At 40.3% G+C, this 25524-nt stretch overlaps 2 protein-coding genes across 10 annotated transcripts in view; one reads left to right on the top strand and one right to left on the bottom strand.

The window, feature by feature from the left end:
* Positions 1-3722, top strand: part of DNM1L (dynamin 1 like) — a 51397-nt gene extending 47675 nt beyond the window's left edge. For all 9 annotated transcript variants that reach the window (XM_058743154.1, XM_058743150.1, XM_058743147.1 and 6 more), the window contains 4 exons: positions 705-881; positions 1245-1354; positions 1485-1644; positions 1907-3722. In XM_058743154.1, coding sequence (XP_058599137.1) covers positions 705-881; positions 1245-1354; positions 1485-1644; positions 1907-1963 — 504 coding nt within the window. In that variant the 3' untranslated portion in view covers positions 1964-3722. The remainder of the gene's footprint in view (positions 1-704; positions 882-1244; positions 1355-1484; positions 1645-1906) is intronic.
* Positions 2976-24217, bottom strand: YARS2 (tyrosyl-tRNA synthetase 2). The gene is made up of 5 exons (XM_058743155.1): positions 23266-24217; positions 22303-22470; positions 7149-7304; positions 6677-6847; positions 2976-5164 (listed from the first exon to the last, which is right to left on the bottom strand). The coding sequence occupies exons 1-5, from the start codon at positions 24042-24044 to the stop codon at positions 5005-5007; spliced, it is 1434 nt and encodes a 477-aa protein (XP_058599138.1). The 5' UTR covers positions 24045-24217; the 3' UTR covers positions 2976-5004.
* Positions 24218-25524: the final 1307 nt, after the last annotated feature.

The raw sequence follows: 25524 nt of genomic DNA, 5'->3' as shown, positions 1-25524 counted from the left end.
ATTTTTCAAGAGCGTCTAAAAACATTGCTTAAGTGTTGATGAGTTACTGTTTTTCCCATTATCCTAAACATCTTTTCTAACATATCCTAGAAAAGAAAGTGCAAGAGCACTTGTGGTTAATGGTAGTGCTAGATTCCTTTCAGCAGATCTTTTCTCAAGAGTAGAGACATGGAGGAAACTTACATTGTGTTTATGTCACATCCTATGTTTTAGGCAGTTTAAAGTCACATCAGCCTAAGAATCGTGAGTGTGTTACAGAGTTTGTAGGTCTATCCTATGGTATTTTGTTGACTGTTAAAAACATAAACTCTGAAGTTTTGGAGACAGGAGTTCACAGAACTTTTGGAGAGATCACAGTTCAACAGTGTGTAAGGTTCCTTTGAAAAAAAGCCGAATGGCAGCTGTTTTGTTTTTAATAGTGGTAGAGGAGTTGGAGAAGAGGAAGAATTTTAAAGTTAGCAAACGATAAAAACTCAATCTACTGGCTGAGGCCTGGAAATTACAACAGAACCTCTTAGACAGCTCAGGGTTCCAGTTATACATGCCACCCGCCATCTCTTTCTGACCCAGTTATCTGTCTGAATAGATGAGATTCCAGATGGGTACAGGATGTGTGTTCTTGACTGCTGTCAAGGAAAATGAACTTTGTTCAGTTAAGGTCCGATAGGGTACGATTGGAACAGATTTTGGAACGTTTTTTTCAGGTTGCATCTGGAGGTGGCGGGGTCGGAGATGGTGTTCAGGAACCAACAACAGGCAACTGGAGAGGAATGCTGAAAACTTCAAAAGCTGAAGAGTTATTAGCTGAGGAAAAATCAAAACCAATTCCAATTATGCCAGCCAGTCCCCAAAAAGGCCATGCTGTCAATCTGCTGGATGTGGTAAGCCACGCAAATAGGTTCAGCACTAGTGAGATAACCCTGTTATTCGGAGAACACTTTAAAAGACAAAAGAAACTAAAAGTCACAAAAACTTACTGAACTTAAACATTTATTTTTGAGAGCATGCGCGCAAGTAGGGGAGGAGCAGAGAGAGGAGGAGACAGAATCCAAAGCAGGCTCCAGGCTCTGAGCTGTCAGCACAGAGCCCAACGTGGGGCTCAAACTCACAAACTGTTATGTTAGATCATCACCTGAGCCGAAGTTGGACGCTTAACTGAGTCACCCAGGCGCCCCAAACTTACTGAACTTGTATTTGAAAATGGCACAAAAACAAAGTTTCTTTCTTCCCTTCACCCCATTTAGCCAGTTCCTGTTGCACGAAAACTATCTGCGCGTGAACAGCGAGACTGTGAGGTCATTGAGCGACTCATCAAATCCTATTTTCTTATTGTCAGAAAGAATATTCAAGACAGGTTAGTACTAAATCGGAGCATATGTATACTGCTGGATAACTCCATAATCAGTTTTGAAAATACATGTATTTAAAACATTTTTAGGCTTTGATTCTAAGTTAGCGGATCATCTGATGGCTTTATTTTACAGTGTGCCAAAGGCAGTAATGCACTTTTTGGTGAATCATGTGAAAGATACTCTTCAGAGTGAGTTAGTAGGACAGCTGTATAAATCATCCTTACTGGATGATCTTCTGACTGAATCCGAGGACATGGCACAGCGCCGGAAGGAAGCTGCGGACATGCTAAAGGTATCGCAAATGCTTCTGAATCTTCACACCCGGGGCTGGGTTGTAGATATAAACACTACATTCTGATCCCTGGAGATACACAGTCATCACAGGATGGCTAGTCTGTTTTTTTGCATAGTACTTGATTCGATTTTTAGACTGAAGGTACTAGTTGTATAGATCTGCCACATATAAAGGGGAGAGATTACTTCCACATAGTTCAAGATTTTTTGATATCATAACTCAATAAGCATCTATAATTTTTTTATCTTTTTTAATGTAGGCATTACAAGGAGCCAGCCAAATAATTGCTGAAATCCGAGAGACTCATCTTTGGTGAAGAGAACTATATAATACTGAGACTTTGTTGACTCGAAATTTGCTAGTTACTGCCTACTTGAGTAGAATTTTATTTATGAACTCCTGTGTATTGCAATGGTATGAATCTGCTCATGTGAAGAGACTGGCTATAAACTGAAAATCGTACTCTGTATCACAGAACAAATCATACATTTAATCCAAATAATAAATGCTGTTTCTAAAGTTGCCCCGTACATATAAAATACACATAAAATACATCAAGTCTTTCTTGTGACAGTTTCATTTGAACTTAAAAAGAACTGTTCATGTTCTAGTCATACAAGCAGTTTGCCTGTGGATAAGATGACCTGTGTAATCTGTGAGCAGTCTTAAAGCTGCTGCCATAGTCCTTGGAGAAGAACGCACGAAGACATTTCATACAACTATAATGCATGCACACTATAAACTGGTCTGGCTTTGAAAGGTGTGAGTTGACAAGTTACTCACAGTCACTGTAGTCCACCTATCCTTCGATATCTACTTTTATTGAGCTTCTCTGCAACCTCTGATGTGTTAGTAAGAAAGCTGAAGGAAGGCACAAGAAGATCTGTAACACTGACGGTGATGTGCATGAGGTGTAGCTATTGCAGCCCTTCCACTTCCGGGTCCACGCTGCCCTAGTGCATTAAACATCTAAATTATCTTTGATTCTTTCTTAAACCTGCAAGCATGAATTCTACTTTCCTGCATTAAAAACAACCATCTAGACTTGATTTTCAAATATAATAGTAATTTCAGTACATCTTTAAATTAGGTCACTCATAACATGCTCTAAGATTCACTTGGAGGTGAGACTTAAAACCAGATACTGTGCTGGTCATCGAAGTATACAACTCTATTAGTTGGTAACAGTTACTTTTGCTTCACACCAATGATACATTAGATTACAGCAGATAGGAAAATGCTGATGGAGCCTTATTATTTAAAGAAAAACATCCGGACAGACACACCTAAAGGCTTTTTACTACTAAAATACATTCAGAGTTTTGGGGTGAGGTTTAGAACATACTCACATTTTATTAAAATTCCCCAGGTGATTCTTGGTATGAATTACATAAAAATTTTAAGATATGGGTCAAAATCCTTAAGGCATCTAGCTCCATCTCTAAAAGATCATGTCAGCAATACAGAATTTACTGAACATGTTAACATTTCTGTTACAACAGTTATGAAGGACTACTGGCAGGAACAATGTGTTCGTAACGTGAGCTTATGGTACCCACGTACTAGCAAACAACGGGCTCAGCAACTGATCTCAAACATAAAAACCAGATTCAATCTTAATGGTACTACTTTGAATCTGTTCATAGTACCTTCTTGATAGAATACATACTACCTAAATGTTCATTAGCACACACTTTAAAATCACTCTGCCATTATTCAATATCAGTACAGCCATCCCTGATTTACTCACTTCAGATACATCAGATGACTACCATCCCAGTCTTTTGAGTTTGTAAGGGGGGAGAAACTTACAGTGTACCATTCCCCAGCATATCAAACATAATTTCAAATTGAAAACGTTACCTTTAAAACTGAGGTGATGGTAATGTACTTGCTGGCACTACACACCTTGTACAAGAAAAGCAGAGGCAAGAAAGGTATGTAAAGTTTCAGAAACCCTTCATTTATTGGCTCAAACTGAGTGAAGCTCTGAAATGTGGCGATGATCTCTGACATTTACCACGGACGCCTGTATGTTCTTGCTATGTAAATAAAACTGCTGGTACGAAATGACATTCAAGTTTTGTCAATAAGTCAATTCTTCCTAACTTTGCTCCCAGGGAAAAATTTAGATCTACTAGCTTTTTAACATATAAATCTAATTGGAACATAAGACAGCTTATGCTATACGACAAGTTTTACAACTTTTTTCCTATGCAATCTCACAATTCACAAAGCTACGATTACATCTCCATTTTTACATATTAGGCTAGTGATTTGTTTCAAGTATCCCAGGTAGTAAATGGCTAGAATTTGAACACTAAAGCCATGCTTTGCTGCCTGTAAGGTTTTCAAGAAGGAACCGGATTGTGAACCATTTGTATTTATGTTTCACTTGGTCCTCAGGGAAATAGGGATGATAACTACCTTGATTTTTCACATGTAGAAACAGTTCTGAGAATTGACTTGCCTAATGTATGTACAGCTTAATTAGGTCTTGATTCTAAATCCTTTAAGTGTGACCTGAAGACTTCCCTTACCAGAAGAATTACTTTGATATTCTCATATGATGGGGTATATATTTGCCGCTATTTTCTCTCTAGTTACTTTTCAGTTTATCTCAAGTTGTAATCTGCTTGGGGACAGAAGCTGAAACTTAAGTTTCCAAATTTATAAAATATTGCTACCTTAGTAATCTGGCAAAACAAGGCTGTGAGTAAATTTATACTGAAACACAGGTAAGAGACTGGACAACTGAATTGGAAACTTTCTCAAAAGTACTGGTTTTTGTTCTTTGAAAAGAAACTTTCTACTGTAATTTCTACTCCCAACTAGGGCTTTGTGTAATACTTTTCTTCTTAAGGAGAACTGTATTTGCTTCCTAAATGGCAAAAAATTCAGAAATCTACAGTTTCCAATACCGTATTTCACATCTCTAATGTGACCACTGCGGTTGCTGCTGGTGTTAGTAAGGTCAGGAAGATAGACACTTGGATATAAAAGTATCCAAGAGTCCTTATTCTGCCCTCTTTTTCACTGTTCTTCCTCATCTCTAAAAAGAGCGCAAGAAGGATACAATAGTTATTTCATGAAACAGGATTTTTAAAAGAGATTATCCTTGGCAATCATGGTTTTCTATGGTAGTCCTTAATACCTGCAGATCAGGAAACAAAATACCCCATCATTACACATTAATCAACCTATATAAATAATGAAATTACTCACACTCTGAGGCCTAGAGTATACTCCATTCTCTGTTGTTTGGCTTGTGTGAACGAAAGTGTAAGTTCTGGAGCCAACCTTTGGTACATCTTGAGAATGAGATGGATACGTCTGAACCACCAGAAGGATTTTTCATCATAGCTGAAGCCATTTTATAATGTAGAAATTCCTTTTTCCTATTTTAAGTAATGAAAGTCCATTCTTAAGAATATGTTGTCCAACGACTAAAACACTCTCAGGATTTGTTACTTGTCTGTGATTTATACTGACTCCACCTTCTGTTATCATCCGATACCTAAAAATAACAGTGTTTTCGTTAATTAGATAAATCCATCACCACTCACCTCTCCCAATGATATTTCATTTATATTTCAGAGGCTGTCCAACTAAAACCACTTAGCACTGAATTGTTACCTTTATGTTCACTCTAGATTTCTGCCCCCCTTAAATGCTCTTCTAAAGGAGATTTAAGGCACAGTTTCTTATTTAGTAGAGAAAAAGCTGGGATATCCCACAGCTCTATATAGAACTATTCAGTTGGTAGTGATTTAAAAATGAGTAACAAAATCACTTTCTCAAGCCAATTCCCCCCCTCCCCACACTTTGAGTAGGGGCTTACAGAAAAGAAGCCTCCCGACAGAAAAAGGGCAATGCTGCTTTTAATGGGCTTCCATGAGCTACAAGTCACAACTATGTATGCTATTACAAAAACCTTTAGAAAACTTGCTTATGAAACTGGAAGAACCTTGGAAATTCTATTCTGAGACTATGCAAATAATAGCACATTTTGTGAAAATGTTAAAAAGAACTTTTTTAGAAAAGTGAAATGGGCTGATTTCAGAAATGGAAAATCAGTAGCTTATCTAATTCCAGTTTAGCAACAATTTTTTGATGGCATATGTAAGTAGGTTTTACTCACATTATTTATGGCCCAATTCATTCAATAAACATTCATAGAGCCTTTACTACTGAAAACTAGTGGGGTAATCCAGACAAATAAATAATTACAGTGATTAAATGCTATAAAGCCCCAGGAAAGGTTGCTCTAGGAGCACACTGGGTGGGTGGGGGTTGGAAATTTTCCTGAAAGAAGAGACATGTAAACTGGAGAGTAGCAGTAAATTTCACAAACGGTGAGGAAACATGGGGAGTAGCTAGAAAGCAGTGAACTCTGAGAAGAAAAGAGGTCTAGAGTGTGAAAGGCCTTGGAAGTCCTTGTGAAAGGCAAATGTTCATTTTCTCTTACATGTTACCAAATGAAATAAACTGCTACAACCCATGGTTTTATAAAATTACAGTAAACCATCTTCTGTTTAAGGACAAATTTCTTTCTCTTAGGAAGTGTTATTTTGGGCTATTTGCTACAGTTTACAGATCAATTTCTACATTTTGTTTAAATGTACAAGCCAATCTTACTCAGCTTATACAATGTAAACAAATGTCAGTGTTACTTAAGAACTCTGTCAGAATCAGATACGGTGTCATCTTTAGTGGTACCATTTCCAGTATCAGTAAATAAACCGCTAGAAAAGTTCAGTAACCCCTGTGGTCCCTTAAACAGTCCTTTCCAATGCTGAGGAGAAACTCAGTTAGACTTAAGGAGAGATGGTATAGTAGTACCAGATATTACAGAAAATTTAAAGGATTTTCGACAATACTCAGTTTTCACTTTATTCTGGGATTAACTTCTGCCAGAAATGAGACCCCATTGAAGCATTATCAGGAAAACACCTTCTGGAAACACATGCTGTGAACTGTAACATTTATTGCCGAATTAACTGTGAATCTAAAAGTTAAATAATCTTACCCTCGGGGACCATCTGGAATGGCATTTGCTTTGCGGCATGTATCTAGGACACTTGTTCCTGGGTCGAGAACTAGTTCAGAAAACGAAGCTTCTTTAAACAGCTCTTTTAGCTCTTGATCAGACATGACCTCCAGTGCGTCTATGCTACTATGGTAAAGGGCTTGAGTGCACCTGAAAAACACATTGAGAACCACATCACGTGAGCGCTTATCCAGACACACGGGCTAGTACCCAGTAACCAATTATGGAGTGCCCATTATGTTCCACACTGAAAGGTTTTGAAACAGCAACGTTTATCTTACATAATTTACACTTAATTCAAGGTGATCTTTCTTTCCAACAGAAGCTATTCTACAGTACTTAGGTCAACCACTGACAATTCTTGTTAGTGGTAAATAACAACCCTAATGAATTTTCTCAAGTCTATTAATTACATTAACTTTATCCACTTTCAGTTATTCTAAAAGGCCACCTTTTAGCAGAAGCCAGCCCTTCTTGTCCATGAACAAGCTTTGTAACTTCTGCAGCAAGTCGTTTCTGAGGACCCCGCTTTTCTGGCTCTTTCTCATGCAGCTGCATTATGTGGTCAATCTCTGGAAGGGGCAGAAAAGTGAAGAGCTTCAGGTACCTTTGGGGCAAAAAATACAGTGTTAGGTATATATAAATAACATATCTAATTTTTATCTCTAACTCCCTTACCCTTTAAAAATCATCCTGCCTACTTTTAAATTCATTCATTCATTCATTGAGAGAGAGAAGCATCACTTCTCGGCCTTTTGGCTAAGATCAAGCGAGAGAGAGAGAGAAGCAGGTGGTAGAGGGAGGGAGAGAGAATCCCAACAGGCTCCGCGCTGTCAGCACAGAACCCAACGCGGGGCTTGATCCCATGACCCTGAGATCATGACCTGAGCCGAAGTGAGGAGACAGATGCTTAACCAACTGAACCACCCAGGTGCCCCTTTAAATTTATTTATTTATTTATTTATTTATTTATTTATTTATTTATTTATTTTTAATTTTTGGGACAGAGAGAGACAGAGCATGAACGGGGGAGGGGCAGAGAGAGAGGGAGACACAGAATCGGAAACAGGCTCCAGGCTCCGAGCCATCAGCCCAGAGCCTGACGCGGGGCTCGAACTCACGGACCGCGAGATCGTGACCTGGCTGAAGTCGGACGCTTAACCGACTGCGCCACCCAGGCGCCCCTTAAATTTATTTTTAATTATGAAAAATAAACATGACGAAAAGTACCCAAAAAAAGACACCTGTGCACATACCACCCACACTGAGGATGTTACTATTTTGCCATCTTTGTTCCAGACCTTTCTTTTTGAAAAAGAAAAGTACAGCTCTAGATCCCAGCACTACCATATTCCCCTCCTCGCCCACAGAGAGAAGCTAATCTAAATTTGTGCCCATCCTTCCTAGGGATGTTTTAGTACTTTTATGTATATGTGCCCATAAATAAAAAATTTGTAACTTCCTGACATACTATTTTGTGTATCCTCTTTTTAAAATAAAACGCATAGAAAGACATAGAAAAGTATGCAAATCACATAGTTTAATGAATCAGAAAGCAAACATCTACCATCACCTGCCTAGAAACACATCATTGCCTCCACCCACCGAAGCCCAAATTTATCACATCCCCTTCCTCTCCAAATTAACCACTCCTTCGCCTTTCAAAATTATCACTTATTTTTCTTTATACTTTTACCATTTCAGTACCCCTCCGTAAACAGCTTCACTTTGTTTTGCCTGTTTGCAGGCTTTATATAAACGGAATCATACAGAATACATTTTTGTGTTTGGCTTTTCTGGCAGATGATTATGTTCAGTAAGAGGCTCATCCATGTGGTTGTGCGAACAGCTGTCACGTACAGCATTCTGTGCTGTGACTGTTTCCACGATATATTTATTTATTCTGTGTTGTTTCTACTCTCGGACAATTACTGATAATGCTGCTATGAATATTCCCATATATTTCTCTTGGTGCCTGTGTGCACTGATTTCTTTTGGGGACATAGCCAGGAGAGGAACTGCTGGGTCACAGGTTATGTACAAATACAGGTTTAATAAGCAGAGACACGTATTTTTCCTAAGCAGTTCTGTAAGTGTAGCATCGGTACCTGACATTAACCCTCTGACAGCCAAGGCATGCATTTCAAAGCCCTCCACCTCAAATAAACATACTGCCAGCTGCATGGCACAGCTAGCAGCAAGTCAACTAGACAAAGCACCAGACTACTGACACGCATGAAGCTCCTCTTTTAGAAAGCTCTGGGTAACCTACATAACTGGCCGCTTGAGTGACGCTGTTTCTCCCTTCCCACTTCCTAATTTCTGCTGTTTTAAATTTGCCAATAAAGAACTCACAAAGTCCTTTGGCACTTCACCCTTCATCCCAATAATGCAGAGCCCCTGGACCACACTCTCTTCCTCTCTCTCTCCCTATCTGAGACCCCAGAATGCCACGGACCCTCCAGAACTTCTGAGTCATAAATCTTGTTTTTCGAAGTTCTCTGATGGTTGTGGCTGAGGTGCGTCCTGCAATTGTAAGAACCCTTAAGGCAAGTCTAGCCACAAGACGAACTCACAAGAGGCACTCGGGTCAGGGAACCATCTCTAAGCGCAGCCACAAGTAGTCAGCCCAGGTGAGTGTCCCCAGGCATTTCTAACCGCTGGCACCACTATCAATAGTCTGAGAGCCAAACAGTTGGTAGATGGTACAGTCAAGGGGACTGTGTGATGATAGCACTTGTAGTTAACTTACGGGAACGCGTTTAGCTTCAACTATCTGTTTTTTGTCTTCAAAGTTTATTTTTATTTGTTTTGAGAAAGAGAGAGAGAACGAGCAAGCAGGGGAGGGGCAGAGAGATACGGAGGCAGAATCCCAAGGAGTCTCTGCGTCATCAGCGTACACCTTAATGAGGGCTTGAACTCACAAACCATCAGATCCTGACCTGAGCCGAAATCAAGAGTTGGAGCCCAACAGACTGAGCCCCCCATGCACCACCCCCAGCTTCAACCACCTTACTAACTGTGACTGGCTAACCCAGATGGTGACACCATTTGGGAAGGCAGCACCACTTGCTGGAGGTCTACTGCACTCTTCCGTGCTTCTGCATATTGCCTCTGCTGTGTGTTTCCTGTCACTGCTACCATAATAATTCACTCTCCAGTGCAATGTGATTTAGGCTATATGGACTAATGAGATGATAAGACCACTAATTATAAAGGCCTTTACTGACTACTAATGTACATGAGGGTCCTCCCTGCCTTGCGCCAAGGACAGCTAGTGAAGGCAGAGTGAACCCCAAGGCTGTGATTGCTGCCCAAGATGAGGCTTTGGGTTAATGGTACCGAGGAAAGGGTACTCCAGTAGATAAGGAGGAGTGAGAACTCCCCTAGTGACCACTGAGTGGTGGGTCACAGTGGGACTATGTGCCCTAACCCAGATACACGGAACAGCCTTGTAATGGGAAACCAGTGGCACCATGAAAGGAGACATTCACTGAGGCTTGCTGTCCCCACATGGCCGCTACACTCACCATCACTTTGTCTCCCTAACCCCATGGGATATCATAAGTCCAGTCTCCGGTGTGATGTTGCTAAACAATTAATAGACAAACACAAATGTCCTGAACATCTTATGCCAGTGCCTCTTAAGACCCCAGAGGAGGTACATCAGCTCCAAATAAATGCAAAATTTATTTAACAGAGATGAAAGCTTCCTGGGCATTGCTTAGTGCCACCAGGTACCAACATGCCAAGGCTCTGCTATTTGCACCAACAGGAAAGCCAGGGCTTTCCCAGAGGTCCCATGTACACTGCGCTAGTGGAGGCAGATCCCAATCCTGGGGAGGGCAACTGGGACACCCTGGAAAGGAATGCAGCCACTTATGAAGTGGGCTCACAGGGACATTTTCCAGAAACTTTTTCTGGTAACAACATGTAAGATCAACATAATGAAGAAAATCAGAAAGTAACAATTAAGGCATCAGAAATTATGCCTTAACTGAAATTCTAACCTTAAAGACTTTGTGCAGCAGGAAGGATAGAAGGGAGCTAACTGGCTATTACAGGTTTGTGGCCTGTGATTGAAAACTGTTACTCATGGCTGAACTGCACAACGGGCCAGTCTCTCTGAAGACCCTAAAATCTATAATCTTCTCAGAGAACAGTCCAGCTACATGTCTGTTTCCTTTGAGATACCACATCCTGAGCCCCCTAGGCTTTCCTCCCCAAATGGGATAGAACAAAGCAACATGTCTCAGGGGGTGCCCTGGTACCAAAGGAAAAGCTGACCTGGTTGTTGAGGCCACTGATGAGGATGAGGACGGGTAAAGGAAGATGGAGCCCCCAGAGCCACTGATATCTGTACCTACCCCCCACCCTGGATATTTACTGCCTGGTGCTGTGCTCATCCTTTCCTCACAGAAATCACTAGAGCTAAGGCTCACAGTGAATGGGAAACATTAGACTAGGCCTGTCTCCTGCAGCAAAGTTGGCGTGGTCCCGTATGTTTATCATTTCAATGACCATAGTGACCCAAATGACACCCTCTTCATTTCTAAACCTGATGAGGCCTCAAGTGACCCCAAGTCCAGAGTATTACTCCATAAGGTGCTCCCCCTAACTATAGGGCAGTGCTACTAATTTTAATGGGACTGCTGAAACCATTTGAAAGGCACTGGGGGGCACGGGCATGGTTGCTAGACATGGAGGAGGTTACTATCCAGGTACCTGGACACTTCAGATCTATGCCCTTCTACCCCCGCTACCCCCTTGAACAAATTTCCCTCAACAAAAAGGGCTCCCAACTCCAATAAATCCTCAACTTAATTTTGCCCTTTATGAAAACACACAGGTTAACCTCTTCTGGGAGTTACAAAATCTCAGTGTTCCTGGCCACTTGGTATCTAGACAGCCAGTCTCAAAACTCTAGATCCTAACACTAGCATTCCCCCATCTATAGCCCCCTTCGGCCATCCACCCTCTTGCCACTCAGCTGCCATCCATCCTGACTTGAACCCAGTCTCTACAACTGCCTCTGACCTCTTCTCTAAAACCCAGGGCTGGCAGCCACCTAAGCCTCTACCGCAGGGAGTTGGTGGCTCCCCAGGACTCATCCCACCTCCCAGAGACAGTGGCCCCTATACCACTCTGGTAGTCCCCTGGGTCAATGAAAATGTCCCTAAGGGGGACTCTGTGAGTGAAATGTTGCAAGAACCACAAAGTACCAAAGACATCACTACAAGCATGAAACCTACAGACATCACAATGACTCTAAACCTGTATCTTTCAATAATAACACTGAATATAAATGGACTAAATGCTCCAACAAAAAGACACAGGGTATCAGAATGGATAAAAAAAAAACAAGACCCATGTATTTGCTGTCTACAAGAGACTCATTTTAGACCTGAGGACACCTTCAGATTGAAAGTGAGGGGATGGAGAACTATCTATCATGCTACTGGAAGTCAAAAGAAAGCTGGAGTAGCCATACTTATATCAGACAAACTAGACTTTAAATTAAAGGCTGTAACAAGAGATGAAGAGGGCATTATATAATAATTACAGGGTCTATCCATCAGGAAGAGCTAACAATTATAAATGTCTATGCACCGAATATGGGAGTCCCCAAATATATAAAACAATCACAAACATAAGCAACCTTATTGATAAGAATGTGGTAATTGCAGGAGACTTTAATACTCCACTTACAACAATGGACAGATCATCTAGACAGAGAATCAATAAAGAAACAAGGGCCCTGAATGATACATTGGATCAGATGGACTTGACAGATATATTTAGAACTCTGCATCCCAAAGCAACAGAATATACTTTTTTCTCTAGTGCACATGGAACATTCTCCAAGACAGATCACATACTGAGTCACAAAACAGCCCTTAATAAGTATAAAAGAATTGAGATCATACCATGCACACTTTCAGATCACAATGCTATGAAACTTGAAATCAATCACAGGAAAAAGTCTGGAAAACCTCCAAAAACATGGAGGCTAAAGAGCATCCTACTAAAGAATGAATGGGTCAACCAGGCAATTAAAGAAATTAAAAGATATATGGAAACAAATGAAAATGAAAATACAACAATCCAAACGCTTTGGGATGCAGCGAAGGCAGTCCTGAGAGGAAAATACATTGCAATCCAGGCCTACCTCAAGAAACAAGAAAAATCTCAAATACAGAATCTAACAGCACACCTAAAGGAACTAGAAGCAAAACAGCAAAGACACCCCAAACCCAGCAGAAGAAGAGAAATAATAAAGATCAGAGCAGAAATAAACAATTTAGAATCTAAAAAAACAGTAGAGCAGATCAATGAAACCAAGAGTTGGTTTTTTGAGAAAATAAATAAAATTGATAAACCTCTAGCCAGGCTTCTCAAAAAGAAAAGGGAGAGTACCCAAATAGATAAAATCACAAATGAAAATGGAATTATTACAACCAATCCCTCAGAAATACAAGCAATTATCAGGGAATACTATGAAAAATTATATGCCAACAAACTGGACAACCTGGAAGAAATGGACAAAGACCCTAAGCACCTACAGACTTCCAAAACTCAAACAGGAAGAAACAGAAAATTTGAACAGACCCATAACCAGTGAAGAAATGGAATCAGTTATCAAAAATCTCCCAACAAATACAAGTCCAGGACCAGATGGCTTCCCTGGAGAATTCTACCAGACATTTAAAGCAGAGTTAATACCTATCCTTCTCAAGCTGTTCCAAAAAATAGAAAGGGAAGGAAAACTTCCAGACTCATTCTATGAAGCCAGCATCACTTTGATTCCTAAACCAGACAGAGACCCAGCAAAAAAAGAGAACTACAGGCCAATATCCCTGATGAATATGGATGCAAAAATTCTCAATAAGATACTAGCAAATCAATTCAACAGCATATAAAAAGAATCATTCACCATGATCAGATGGGATTCATTCCTGGGCTGCAGGGCTGGTTCAATATTTGCAAATCAATCAATGTGATACATCACATTAATAAAAGAAAAGAACGATAAGATCCTGTCCATCGATGCAGAAAAAGCCTTTAACAAAATTCAGCATCCTTTCTTAATAAAAACCCTCGAGAAAGTCGGGATAGAAGGAACATATTTAACATCATAAAAGCCATTTATGAAAAGCCGACAATGGGGAAAAACTGAGAGCTTTCCACCTGAGATCAGGAACACAACAGGGATGCCCACTCTCACCGCTGTTGTTTAATATAGTGCTGGAAGTTCTAGCATCAGCAATCAGACAACAAAAGAAAATCAAAGGCATCAAAATTGGCAAAGACGAAGTCAAGCTTTCACTTTTTGCAGATCACATGACATTCTACATGGAAAACCCGATAGACTCCACCAAAAGTCTGCTAGAACTGATACATGAATTCAGCAAAATTGCACGATACAACATTAATGTACAGAAATCAGTTGCATTTTTATACACCAATAATGAAGCAACAGAAAGACAAATAAAGAAACTGATCCCATTCACAATTGCACCAAGAAGCATAAAATACCTCGGAATAAACCTAACCAAAGACGTAAAATATCTGTATCCTGAAAACTATAGAAAACTTATGAAGGAAATTGAAGAAGACACAAAGAAATGGAAAAACATTCCGTGCTCATGGGTTGCAAGAATAAATATTGTCAAAATGTCAATACTACCCAAAGCAATCTACACATTCAATGCAATCCCAATCAAAATTGCACCAGCATTCTCCTCGAAACTAGAACAAGCAATCCTAAAATTCATATGGAACCACAAAAGACCCTGATAGCCAAAGTAATTTTGAAGAAAACCAAAGCGGGAAGCATCACAATCCCAGACTTAGCCTCTACTACAAAGCTGTAATCATCAAGACAGTACGGTATTGGCACAAAAACAGACACATAGACCAATGGAATAGAGACTCCAGATTTGGACCCACAAATGTGCGGCCAACTAATCTTTGACAAAGCAGGAAAGAATATCCAATGGAAAAAAAGAGAGTCTCTTTAACAAATGGTGCTGGGAGAACTGGACAGCAATATGCAGAAGAATGAAACTAGACCACCTTCTTAGAACATTCACAAAAATAAACTCAAAATGGATGAAGGACCTGAATGTGAGACAGGAAAGCATCAAAACCCTAGAGGAGAAAACAGGAAAAAACCTCTCTGACCTCTGCTGGAACAATTTCTTACTTGGTACATCTCCAAAGGCAAGGGAATTAAAAGCAAAAATGAACTATTGGGACCTCATCAAGATAAAAAGCTTCTGCACTGCAAAGCAAACAATCAACAGAACTAAAAGGCAACTGACAAAATGGGAAAAGATATTTGCAAATGACATATCAGACAAAGGGCTAGCATCCAAAATCTATAAAGAACTCACCAAACTCCACACCCAAAAAACAAATAATCCAGTGAAGAAACGGGCAGAAGATATAAATAGACACTTCTCTAAAGAGGACATCCAGATGGCCAACAGGCACATGAAAAGATGTTCAATGTCACTGCTCATCAGGGAAATACAAATCAAAACTACACTGAGATTCCACCTCACGCTGGTCAGAGTGGCTAAAATAGACAAATCAGGAGACTATAGATGCTGGAGAGGATGTGGAGAAACGGGAACCCTCTTGCACGTTGGTGGGAATGCAAACTGGTGCAGCTGCTCTGGAAAACAGTGTGGAGATTCCTCAAAAAATTAAAAATAGAACTGCCCAATCCCAGCAATAGCACTGCTAGGAATTTACCCAATGGATACAGGACTGCTGATTCATAGGGGCACATGTACCCCAATGTTTATAGCACCACTTTCAACAATAGCTAAATTATGGAAAGAGCCTAAATGTCCATCAACTGACAAATGGATAAAAAAGATGTGGTTTATATATACAATGGAATACTACTTGGCAATGAGAAAGAATGAAATCTGGCCATTTGTAGCAACGTGGATGGAACTGGAGAGTGTTATGCTAAGTGAAATAAGTCAGGCAGAGAAAGACAGACACCATATGTTTTCACTCATAAGTGGATCTTGAGAAACATAACAGAAGACGGGGGAAGGGGGAAAAAAGTTATATAGAGGGAAGGAGGCACACCATAAGAGGCTCTTAAATACTGAGAACAAACTGAGGGTTGATGCGGGGTGAAGGGGGGGAAGTGGGTGATGGGCATTGAGGAGGGCACCTGGTGGGATGAACAATGGGTATTGTATGGAAACCAATTTGACAATAAATTATATAAAATAAATAAATATTTGGTAGAATTAAAAAAAAAAATGTTTGATTAGACATCAAGGCCCAAGTCACTGTTATTCCAGACAATCTCTCTAAATTCTTAAAAGAGAATTGCCAGTAAAACAATCAAAGGTGTACAAATCCATTCAGATGTAACTAACTACAGGGGCCATTTACTTCAAATGGCTCCTTCTGGTGGTGGCCTCCTTGGTCCTTTCCCTCCCTACTATAGGCATGGATGCATTGACACAATGCCATGCAACATCGAACAGGCCCAAGTTCTTGGCATTCCTGGTGGAATTTACCACGTGGATGCCAGTGACTCTTCCTCCTGTGGGCAAGATGGTAAACACCCCCTAATACCAATTTAAACAGGTCATTAAAAGCTTATAACCTGTTATTAAAGATACTGAGATGGAGTCTCCTCGTTCAATAGTCACATTTGGTTGGTATGTAAGTCAGCCTATAATGAATGGTATCCCACCATTTACCTTCAAAACCTTAATGCTCAGATTTCCCCAATTAAGCTATAATTCCTGGTAATACAGAATTAATTGAGAACACATACCTCTGACACAACAAGCATACTAACATTCACATTATATAGGTTAAAAAAAAAAAAAACAGAGAGAAAGGGAGAAAACTTATTTGAAGACATAATAGCCGAAAATTTCCCTAACCTGGGGTAGGAAACAGACATCTGAATCCAGGAAACACAGAGAGCCCCAAATAAGATGAACCCAAAGAAGTCCATATCAAGACACATTGATAATTAAAATGTCAAAAACTGGGGCACCTGGGTGGCTCAGTCGGTTAAGCGGCCGACTTTGGCTCAGGTCACAATCTCGTGGTCCGTGAGTTCGAGCCCCGCGTCGGGCTCTGTGCTGACAGCTCAGAGCCTGGAGCCTGTTTCAGATTCTGTGTCTCCCTCTCTCTCTGCCCCTCCCCTGATCATGCTCTGTCTCTCTCTGTCTCAAAAATAAATAAACGTTAAAAAAAAAAAATTTAAAAAAATAAAATGTCAAAAACTAAAAGGACAGAATCTTAACAGTGGGAAGAGAAAAGCAAACAGTGATGTACAAGGCACCTCCCAAAAGGCTATCAACTGATTTTTCAGCAGAAACTGCAGGCTCTAGAGGGAGCACACAGTATATTCAAAATGATGAAAGGAAATAAACTACAACTAAGAATACTCTACCCAGCAAGGTTATCATTCAGAACTGAAGGAGGGGTAAAGAATTCCCCATATAAACAAAAGTTAAAGGTATTCGTCACCACTAAACCAGCATTACAAGAATGTTCAAGGGACTTTTGTAAGTGGGAAAGAAGAGGCCATAACTAAAACTTAGAATAATTATGACAATTTCAATGGTGAAAGCAAATATATAGTAAAGGTACCAGATCAATCACAAAGCTATTGTTGAAGGTTCAAAGACAAGAGCAGTAAAATCAATTGTATCTACAATAATTGGTTAAGCAGTACAAAAAATAAAAACATACAAATACATAAAATGTGGAGGAGGTGAATAAAAATGTAATGCTTTCTAAACATGTTCAGGAGCACCTGGTTGGCTCAGTGAAGCATCCAAGTTCAGCTCAGGTCATGATCTTGTGTTTGTGGGTTTGAGATCCACATTGGGCTCTGTGCTGACAGCTCAGAACCTGGAGCCTGCTTTGGATTCTGTGTCTCCCTCTCTCTGCTCCTCCCCTACTTGTGCTCTGTCTCTCTCAAAAAATTAAAACATTAAAAATAATAGTAAGTGCGTTCAAACTTAAGTGACTATCAACTTAAAACAGACTGCTATATATGTAGGGTGTTAAATATGAACCTCATGGTAACCACAAACCTTTGAAAAGAGAATACATACGGAAAAAAATAAAAAGAATTCAAGCATAACATTAAAGAAAGTTATGAAATCACAAGGGAAGAGAGCAAGAAAGGAAGGGACAGAAGAACTACAAAAACAATCAAACAACAAAATGGCAATGAAGTATATAACTATCAATAATTACTTTAAATGTTAAGGGTCTATATGCTCCAATCAAAAAACACAGGCTGACTGAATGGATAAAAACCCCAAGACACATCTACGTGCTGTCTACGAGACACTCATTCTGACCTGAAGACACAAAATGAAAACGAAGAGATGGAGACAAGTATTCCATCAAAATGGAAACAAACAAAAAGTCACGGCATTAGTACTTATATCAGACAAAATAGACTTTAAAACAAGGACTATAACAAGAGAAAAGAGCATTAACATAAATGATAAAGGGATCAATCCAACAAAGATAGAACAATCATAAATTTCTATGTGCCAAAAATGGTAGCACCTAAGTATGTAAAGCAAATATTAATGGACATAAAAGGGAGAAATCAATAATACGATAATAGAATGGGACTTTAACACCCCACTTACATCCAAGGATAGGTCATCCAGGCAGAAAAATCAAGGAACCAGTGCTTCTGAACAACATAATAGACTAGATGGACTTAACAGATACACAGAATATCCCATCCCAACAAAAGAATACACATTCTTGGGGCGCCTGGGTGGCTCAGTCAGTTAAGCGTCTGGCTTCGGCTCAGATGATGATCTCACGGTCTGTGAGTTCGAGCCCCGCATCAGGCTCTGTGCTGACAGCTCAGAGCCTGGAGCCTGTTTCAGATTCTGTGTCTCCCTCTTTCTCTCTCCTCCCCCGCTCATGCTCTGTCTCACTCTTCTCAAAAATAAATAAACATTAAAAAAAAAAAAAAGAATACACATTCTTTTCAAGTGCACATGGAACATTGTCTATGATAGGTCATATGTTAAGCCACAAAACAAGTCTCAATAAATTTATGAAAACTGAAATCATATCAAACCTCTTTTAGGTGTGAAACTAGAAATTACAAAAAAAAATTGTGAAAAAACACAAACACGTGGAGGCTGAATAACATGTTACTAAATAACCAATGTGTCAACAAAGAAATCAGAGAGGAAATTTAAAAATACCTGGAAACAAATATAATGGAAGCATGATGTTCCAAAATCTCTGGGACATAGCAAAAACAGTTCTAAGAGCAATACAGACCTCTCTCAAGAAACCAGAAAAATATCAATCTAAGCTTACAACCAAAGGAATTAGAAAAAGAACAAAGTCCAAAGTTAGCAGAAGCAAAGAAATAATAAAGATCAGAGCAAATAAATGAAAAGCGACTTAAAAAAAAAGGAAAAGATAAGTGAAACCAAAACCTGGTTCTTTGAAAAGATAAACAAAACTGATAAACCTTTTGCCAAATTCATCAAGTAAAAAAGAGGACTCAAATACATAAAATCAGCAATGAGAAAAGATACGAATGACACCACAGAAATACAAAGGATTATAAGAGACTACCAAGCTTAGGGGTGCTGGCTGGCTCAGTCAGTAGACCATGCATCTCTCTCTCTCTTTAAATGTTTTTATTTATTTTTTTTAATTTTTTTTTTTTTAACGTTTATTTATTTTTGAGACAGAGAGAGACAGAGCATGAACGGGGGAGGGGCAGAGAGAGAGGGAGACACAGAATCGGAAGTAGGCTCCAGGCTCTGAGCCATCAGCCCAGAGCCTGACGCGGGGCTCGAACTCACAGACCGCGAGATCGTGACCTGAGCCGAAGTCGGACACTCAACCGACTGAGCCACCCAGGCGCCCCTGTTTTTATTTATTTTTGAGAGAGAGAGAGAGAATGAATGAATGAATGTGGGAGGGACAGAGAGGGAGACACACAATCTGAAGCAGGCTTTAGGCTCTGAGCTGTCAGCACAGAGCCCAATGTGGGTCTTGAACTTATGAACCAGGAGATCATGACCTGAGCTGAAGTCGGATGCTTAACCAACTGAGCCACCCAGGTGGCCCTAAAGCATGCAACTCTTGATCTTGGGGTTGTGGGTTCAAGCCCCACGCTGGGTGTAGAGATTACTTAAAAGACTACCATGCTCAACCAAGGAGGTTAAAATCTTGTACTGTGAAAACTATAAAACACTGATGAAAGAAACTGAGTATCACACAAACAATGGAAAGATAGTCTATGCTCATGGAAAGAATTCATATTATTAAAATGTCCATCCTACGCAAAGCAAACTATAGATTCAAAATACCAACAGCATTTTTAACAGAACTAGAGCAAATAATCCTCAAATTTGTATGGAACCACAAAAGACCCAGAATCACCAAAATAATCAGAAGAATAACAAAGCTGGAGGTATCACACTTTCAGATTTCAAAATACATTACAAAGCCAGAGTAATCAAACAGAATGAAGTACTGGCAGAAAAATAGACACACAGATCAAGAGAAGAGAATAGAAAGCCCAGAAATAAACCCACACTTATATGGTCAGTGAATCTATGACACTAGGAGGCAAGACAATACAATGGAGAAAAGAAAGTCTCTTCAACAAATGGTGCTAGGAAAACTGGACAGCTACATGCAAAAGTATGAAACTGGACCACTTTCTTACAACATACATAAAAATAAACTCAAAACGGACTAAAGACCTAAATTTGAGACCTGAAACTATGAAACTCCTAGAAGAAAACATAGGCAGTAATCTGACATGGGCCTTAGCATTTTTTTTCTAGACATTTTCTAGAAATTAGACATTTTGCTAGATATGTCTCCTCAGACAAGGGAAACAAAGTAAAAATAAACAACTGATACTACACCAAAATAGAAAGCTTTCACACAGAGAAGGAAACCATCAACAAAATGACTTACTGACTGGAAGAAGACACTTGCAAACGATAGATCAACAAGATCCAAAAAGAACTCATACAAGTCAACACCAATAATAATCCAATTTAAAAATTAGCAGAGGACCTGACATTTTTCCAAAGACAAACTGATGGTCCAATATAACAAGATGCTCAACATCACTAATCCTAAGGGAAATGGAAATCAAGACCACAATGAGGGATAGCTAGTACTTTTAGTACATGGAACTGGTATTCTACTCTTAATGGTAGCTTTTGGAGAACTGTAGATCTCAACTTTAATTGTCTAATTTACCAATCTTTTCTTTGTATCTCACATAAGAATCTTTCTCTATCCCAGTTATGAAGAGATTTTCCTATTTATGCTCTGAACACATGATTTAGCTTTCGTTACAGAATACGTTGACAATCTACCTGGAATTCATTTTTGCATATAGTGTGAGGTTAAGTTTCACCATTTTCCTCAAATAAGGCATCTAATTATCCAAGTGATATATATTGAAAATATAGTCTTGGGGCACCTGAGTGGCTCAGTCAGTCAAGCGTCTGACTTTTGGCTCAGGTCATGATCACATCGTTGATGAGTTCGAGCCCCGCCTTGGGTTCTGTACTGACAGCTCAGAGCCTAGAGCCTGCCTCCGATTCTGTGTCTCCCTTTCCTTCTGCCCCTTCCCCACTCATAGCTGTCTGTCTCTCTCGAAAATAAATAAACATTAAAAAAATTAAAAAAAAAAAAAAAAAAAGAAAGAAAGAAAGAAAAGATGGTCTTATCCCACTGTTCTGCAGCGCCACAGACATTAAGTGACCATAGATGCTGGAGTCTATCTGGATTCTCTAATTTTTTCCATTCGTCTCTCACTTACCCTTACATTTAAAAGCTTGTGCTTTAAAATCCAAACATTATTATTAGAATTAATAAGAGTTTAGCAGAGTTGCTGGGCACACAGTTAATACACAGAAATTAATTCTATTTTTATACATCAGAGCCAAGTAGAAAATGAAATATTCAAAAGATGTCAGTTCTTGATACATCAAAACTCTAAACTGTATCATCAAATATGTTGAAAACAAACCTGAAGGAAAAAAAATCTTAATTATTGTAGTTCATTATAAAACATTTTTCAGTCTGGAAAAATCATTTTTGGTAAAATTCACCTTTTCTTTGTTGCAGGTATATTTTTATCATCAATTACATTCTTTGAAGGGTTAAAGATAATGTGAATGAATTAATGAGAAAATCATTTTTAAAAAAGGATCTTCAAAGTGTGTACTACGTTATGGTAAAGAAAAGAAACTTTAGAGATAAGAGTAAATTAAGGTTTAGTCAAGTTGACCATGAAAGGAGTGAAAAAACCAGACTATGCAACTGATAACATCCTAAGCACTTACTAGAGGTATATCAAAACTTGACTCTAAGTTTTTCAGGAGTCACGGTAGTTCTCTGCTTTAACTAACAAAAAACTTGTTTAGAACAGTTAAAATTGCAATGTTCTGTATCTTAAGTAGAATCTAAGTGAAAACAAAACACAAAAAACTATAAAAGGCACACAAAGATTCAATGGCTAAAATTATACCATGAGCTTAATATACTTAATTGTTGTCAGCACACTATTAAGAACTCACCTTTCTGCCAAATCATCCCGCTGCCTGACAAAGAATTGATACAATTCAAACGGAGAGGTCTTATCTCTGTTTAGCCACACAGCATTACCAGCAGACTTTCCCAATTTTGCTCCTGTTGTACTTGTAATTAGTGGAACAGTGATTCCAAATACGTCTTCTCCAGTCAACCTAAGCATAAAGGAAAACTTCATTATGCGCTTCAGTCACAAGTGTTGGTAGGTTTTGCTAATCGTTCTTCAGATTTCATTCTGGTCTCTTGCTCTGAGAAAACTTCCTTTACCTTCTAAATCTGAATGTTCCTCCCTCGTTTTCAGAGCACTCACTGTTTTGGCATTTGTCATTCTCAACTACAATGGAACCAGTGACTCTGGGGGAGTTTCTGTATAACTAGGGCCTCAAAACTTTAAAGGCCCAAGAAAACAAGGAAAGAAAACTGGGTAAGGAGTCAGGTAGAGACACTAAGGATGCTTTAAGGGATTTTAAAAATAAGTAGCACATGGGCTTGGCTAGAACTACAGAGTTCGTCTCCCTTAAGAAAATGTCATTAAAATCTACATTATTCGCCAAACATTTGGAGCTGAAAAACAATTTTTTTGCGATGCCAACCAAAAACTAATACTAGCTTCATGGAAGGTGCAGCTAAAGCAGAAACTACTCACCGAGGCACAATCCCATTCAAGTATAAAAAAGGAAAGCAGTTTCTCAATTCAGTAACACAGAATCCTGGCTGGTGGTGTATTTCCTGCAGAGTTCTAGAATATGTTCCATACCTAATACCATTAATCCAGCCCGTTAGTTCTCATTATCAGCCTGTCACATCGACACCATTTCAGACTCTTAACGGGGAGAAAACCAAAAAGGACTTGACAAGGGCGTCACTACCCAATCCCAATAGTGAATCGTAGGATATTCGGGTGTAAATTATTTGGTCACACGATTTCTCCTGGGTCTAAAGGCGCTTACTTGTGGATAAACTCGTATCCGGACATGATATTGCCCAATTGATCAGATCCACCCAGCTGGACCCGGCATCCATAATGTTGGAACAGATAGTAGAAATCATAAGCCTGGAGCACCTGGTAAAAAAACTCGGCCAAGCTCATGCCCTCGGGACTCTTGAGTCGGGTCTGGACGCTCAACCGGCTCAGGAGCGTCCCCATGCGGAAGTGGCCGCCTACGGCGGATAGGAAGTCCACCAGGTGCTGCTTCTGGTACCAGGCTGAATTATCCAGTACCGTGAAGCTTCCCCAAGGCCGCCCATCCGCGAAGAGCTGCTGGTGATTGGCACCCATGGCCTCGAGGCCTTGGCGCAGGGCGCGCGCATTGCTTCGCACGCGTTCTGCGCCCAGGGCCTCGCGCTCCTTGGTGCGGCCGCTCGGATCTCCCAGGCGCGCGGTGGCACCTCCCACCAGCGCAATCACGTTGTGGCCTGCTCGCTGGAAGTGAAACAGGCCCAGAAGAGCTAGCAGGTGCCCCACATGAAGCGAGTCGGCCGTGGGGTCGAAACCGCAGTAGATGGTCTGGGGAAAGTTGCACGTTCCACGGTCGAAAAGCTCTGGGAGCTCTATCTTCGTACCCCTCTCGGGGAAGAACTCCTTGAACAGACCTCGAGCCTTTTGCACCGCCAGCAGCCCCTGAGCGCCCGAATGGGCCTCACGCAGTCCCAGGAACAAGACTCCTGACGTGCCGGGGCTCCCAAACCACCTGCCCCGGGAAAAGCACCGGAACATGGGGGCCGCCATCTTGACACCGGCACGATGCGAATGCTGGGATTTTGGAGCCCTTGCCACACCCCCAGTGTCAGACTCCCATAATTACTACGGAAATTGCTTCCGTGTTTTTCTGCGCATGCCCGGGTGGGGCGAGACGGTCACTTAGCTACGGAGCTTGAGTTCTCAGCAGTCATTGGAGTTCTGACGACGTAAACGGGGGTTCTCCTTAGCTTGCAGTCTAACTTCGCTAATACTTAATTTCCTCATTCGTACCGCAGGTGTGCCTGTGATAATAGTTCCTACTTCAAAGGGCTGTTGTGAGGAATAAGAATTAAAGCCCTTTGCACCTACGAAGCGCTCTACAAACATCAGAGTTTGTTTAAATTTTAACATGAAATTGTGATGCGCAAATTGGTTTGAATTCTTGGCTCATTGCAAAACTTGTTCACAGTTGTGATGGGTTAGAAATTTTTTAACTTAAAGGAGAGAGAGAGGACGTTGGGACGCAAACAATTTTCAGAGTGATTCCCCAAGTAGATGAGAGCACCAGCTTCTCCAGGAGGTGGCAGTCTTGTCCAAGCTATAGGGAGAGAAAATTCAATACAATAAATGCAGAAAGCCCTGTTTTATTATGTAACAGTTACAGGTAACCAGGTTTAGTATAACTGGAATCAAATAGGTGATCACATTTTCACAGCATGGCGATTGCTATCAGTACTCCTCACCATGGATGGGGTTCTCATTGCCAGTTGGCTGGTATAGAATCCAGCTCCAAAACCCTATTTATTGTTGTTGTTGTTGTTGTTGTTGTTGTTGTTGTAATGATGATGATGATGATGATGATGATGATGATGATGATTATGTGGGCTTTACCTTCAGCGCGGAGCCCAACTGTGGTGCCTTAACTCACATCCGGAGATCAAGACCTGAGCTGAGATCCGAGAGTCTGATGCCTAACCAACTGAGCCTCCCAGGCCCCCCAAAATCCATTTTAGGGTCTTATTTCTAGGACTACTTTCAATACGAACTGTGTAAGGTCGAGTTAGAGATTTGTGTGCAGAAGGATTGTGTATTCTTGGAACAACATCTGTAATGCAGCAATGGAGGTAGAGGGTGAAGTTTTAATATGAACAGTTTGCAATAGCAGCCTCAAATAATCCTATAGGGTGCTCTGAGGCTGGGATTTCCTTTCAGATTCATTCTAAATTGAAACAAGGGGCAGGCCTTTGTACTTTGTTATTGACCAGCCGTTAAACGTGGGATGCACTTGGAGAGTAGGCAAAATCTTGATCAAGGCTTTGGCAGAGGGCAAGATGCAAAAATAGGCTCAGCTGTGAGCCATCACCAACCTATATGCCCAGCAGCTAGGGGACTGAGTGCCTTGATCCTGAAACAGGTGTCTGGGCCATGTGCCAGACCACTCCTACAAGACATTTCCATCTCTTTCTTTCTGTTTTTTAAAATGTTTATTTATTTATTGTGTGAGAGAGAGCAATTGAGAGTCAGCAGG

Source organism: Neofelis nebulosa, chromosome 8 (genome assembly GCF_028018385.1).
Source record: "Neofelis nebulosa isolate mNeoNeb1 chromosome 8, mNeoNeb1.pri, whole genome shotgun sequence".
Classification (NCBI taxonomy): domain Eukaryota; kingdom Metazoa; phylum Chordata; class Mammalia; order Carnivora; family Felidae; genus Neofelis; species Neofelis nebulosa.
This window is presented reverse-complemented; position numbering and strand designations above follow the sequence as displayed.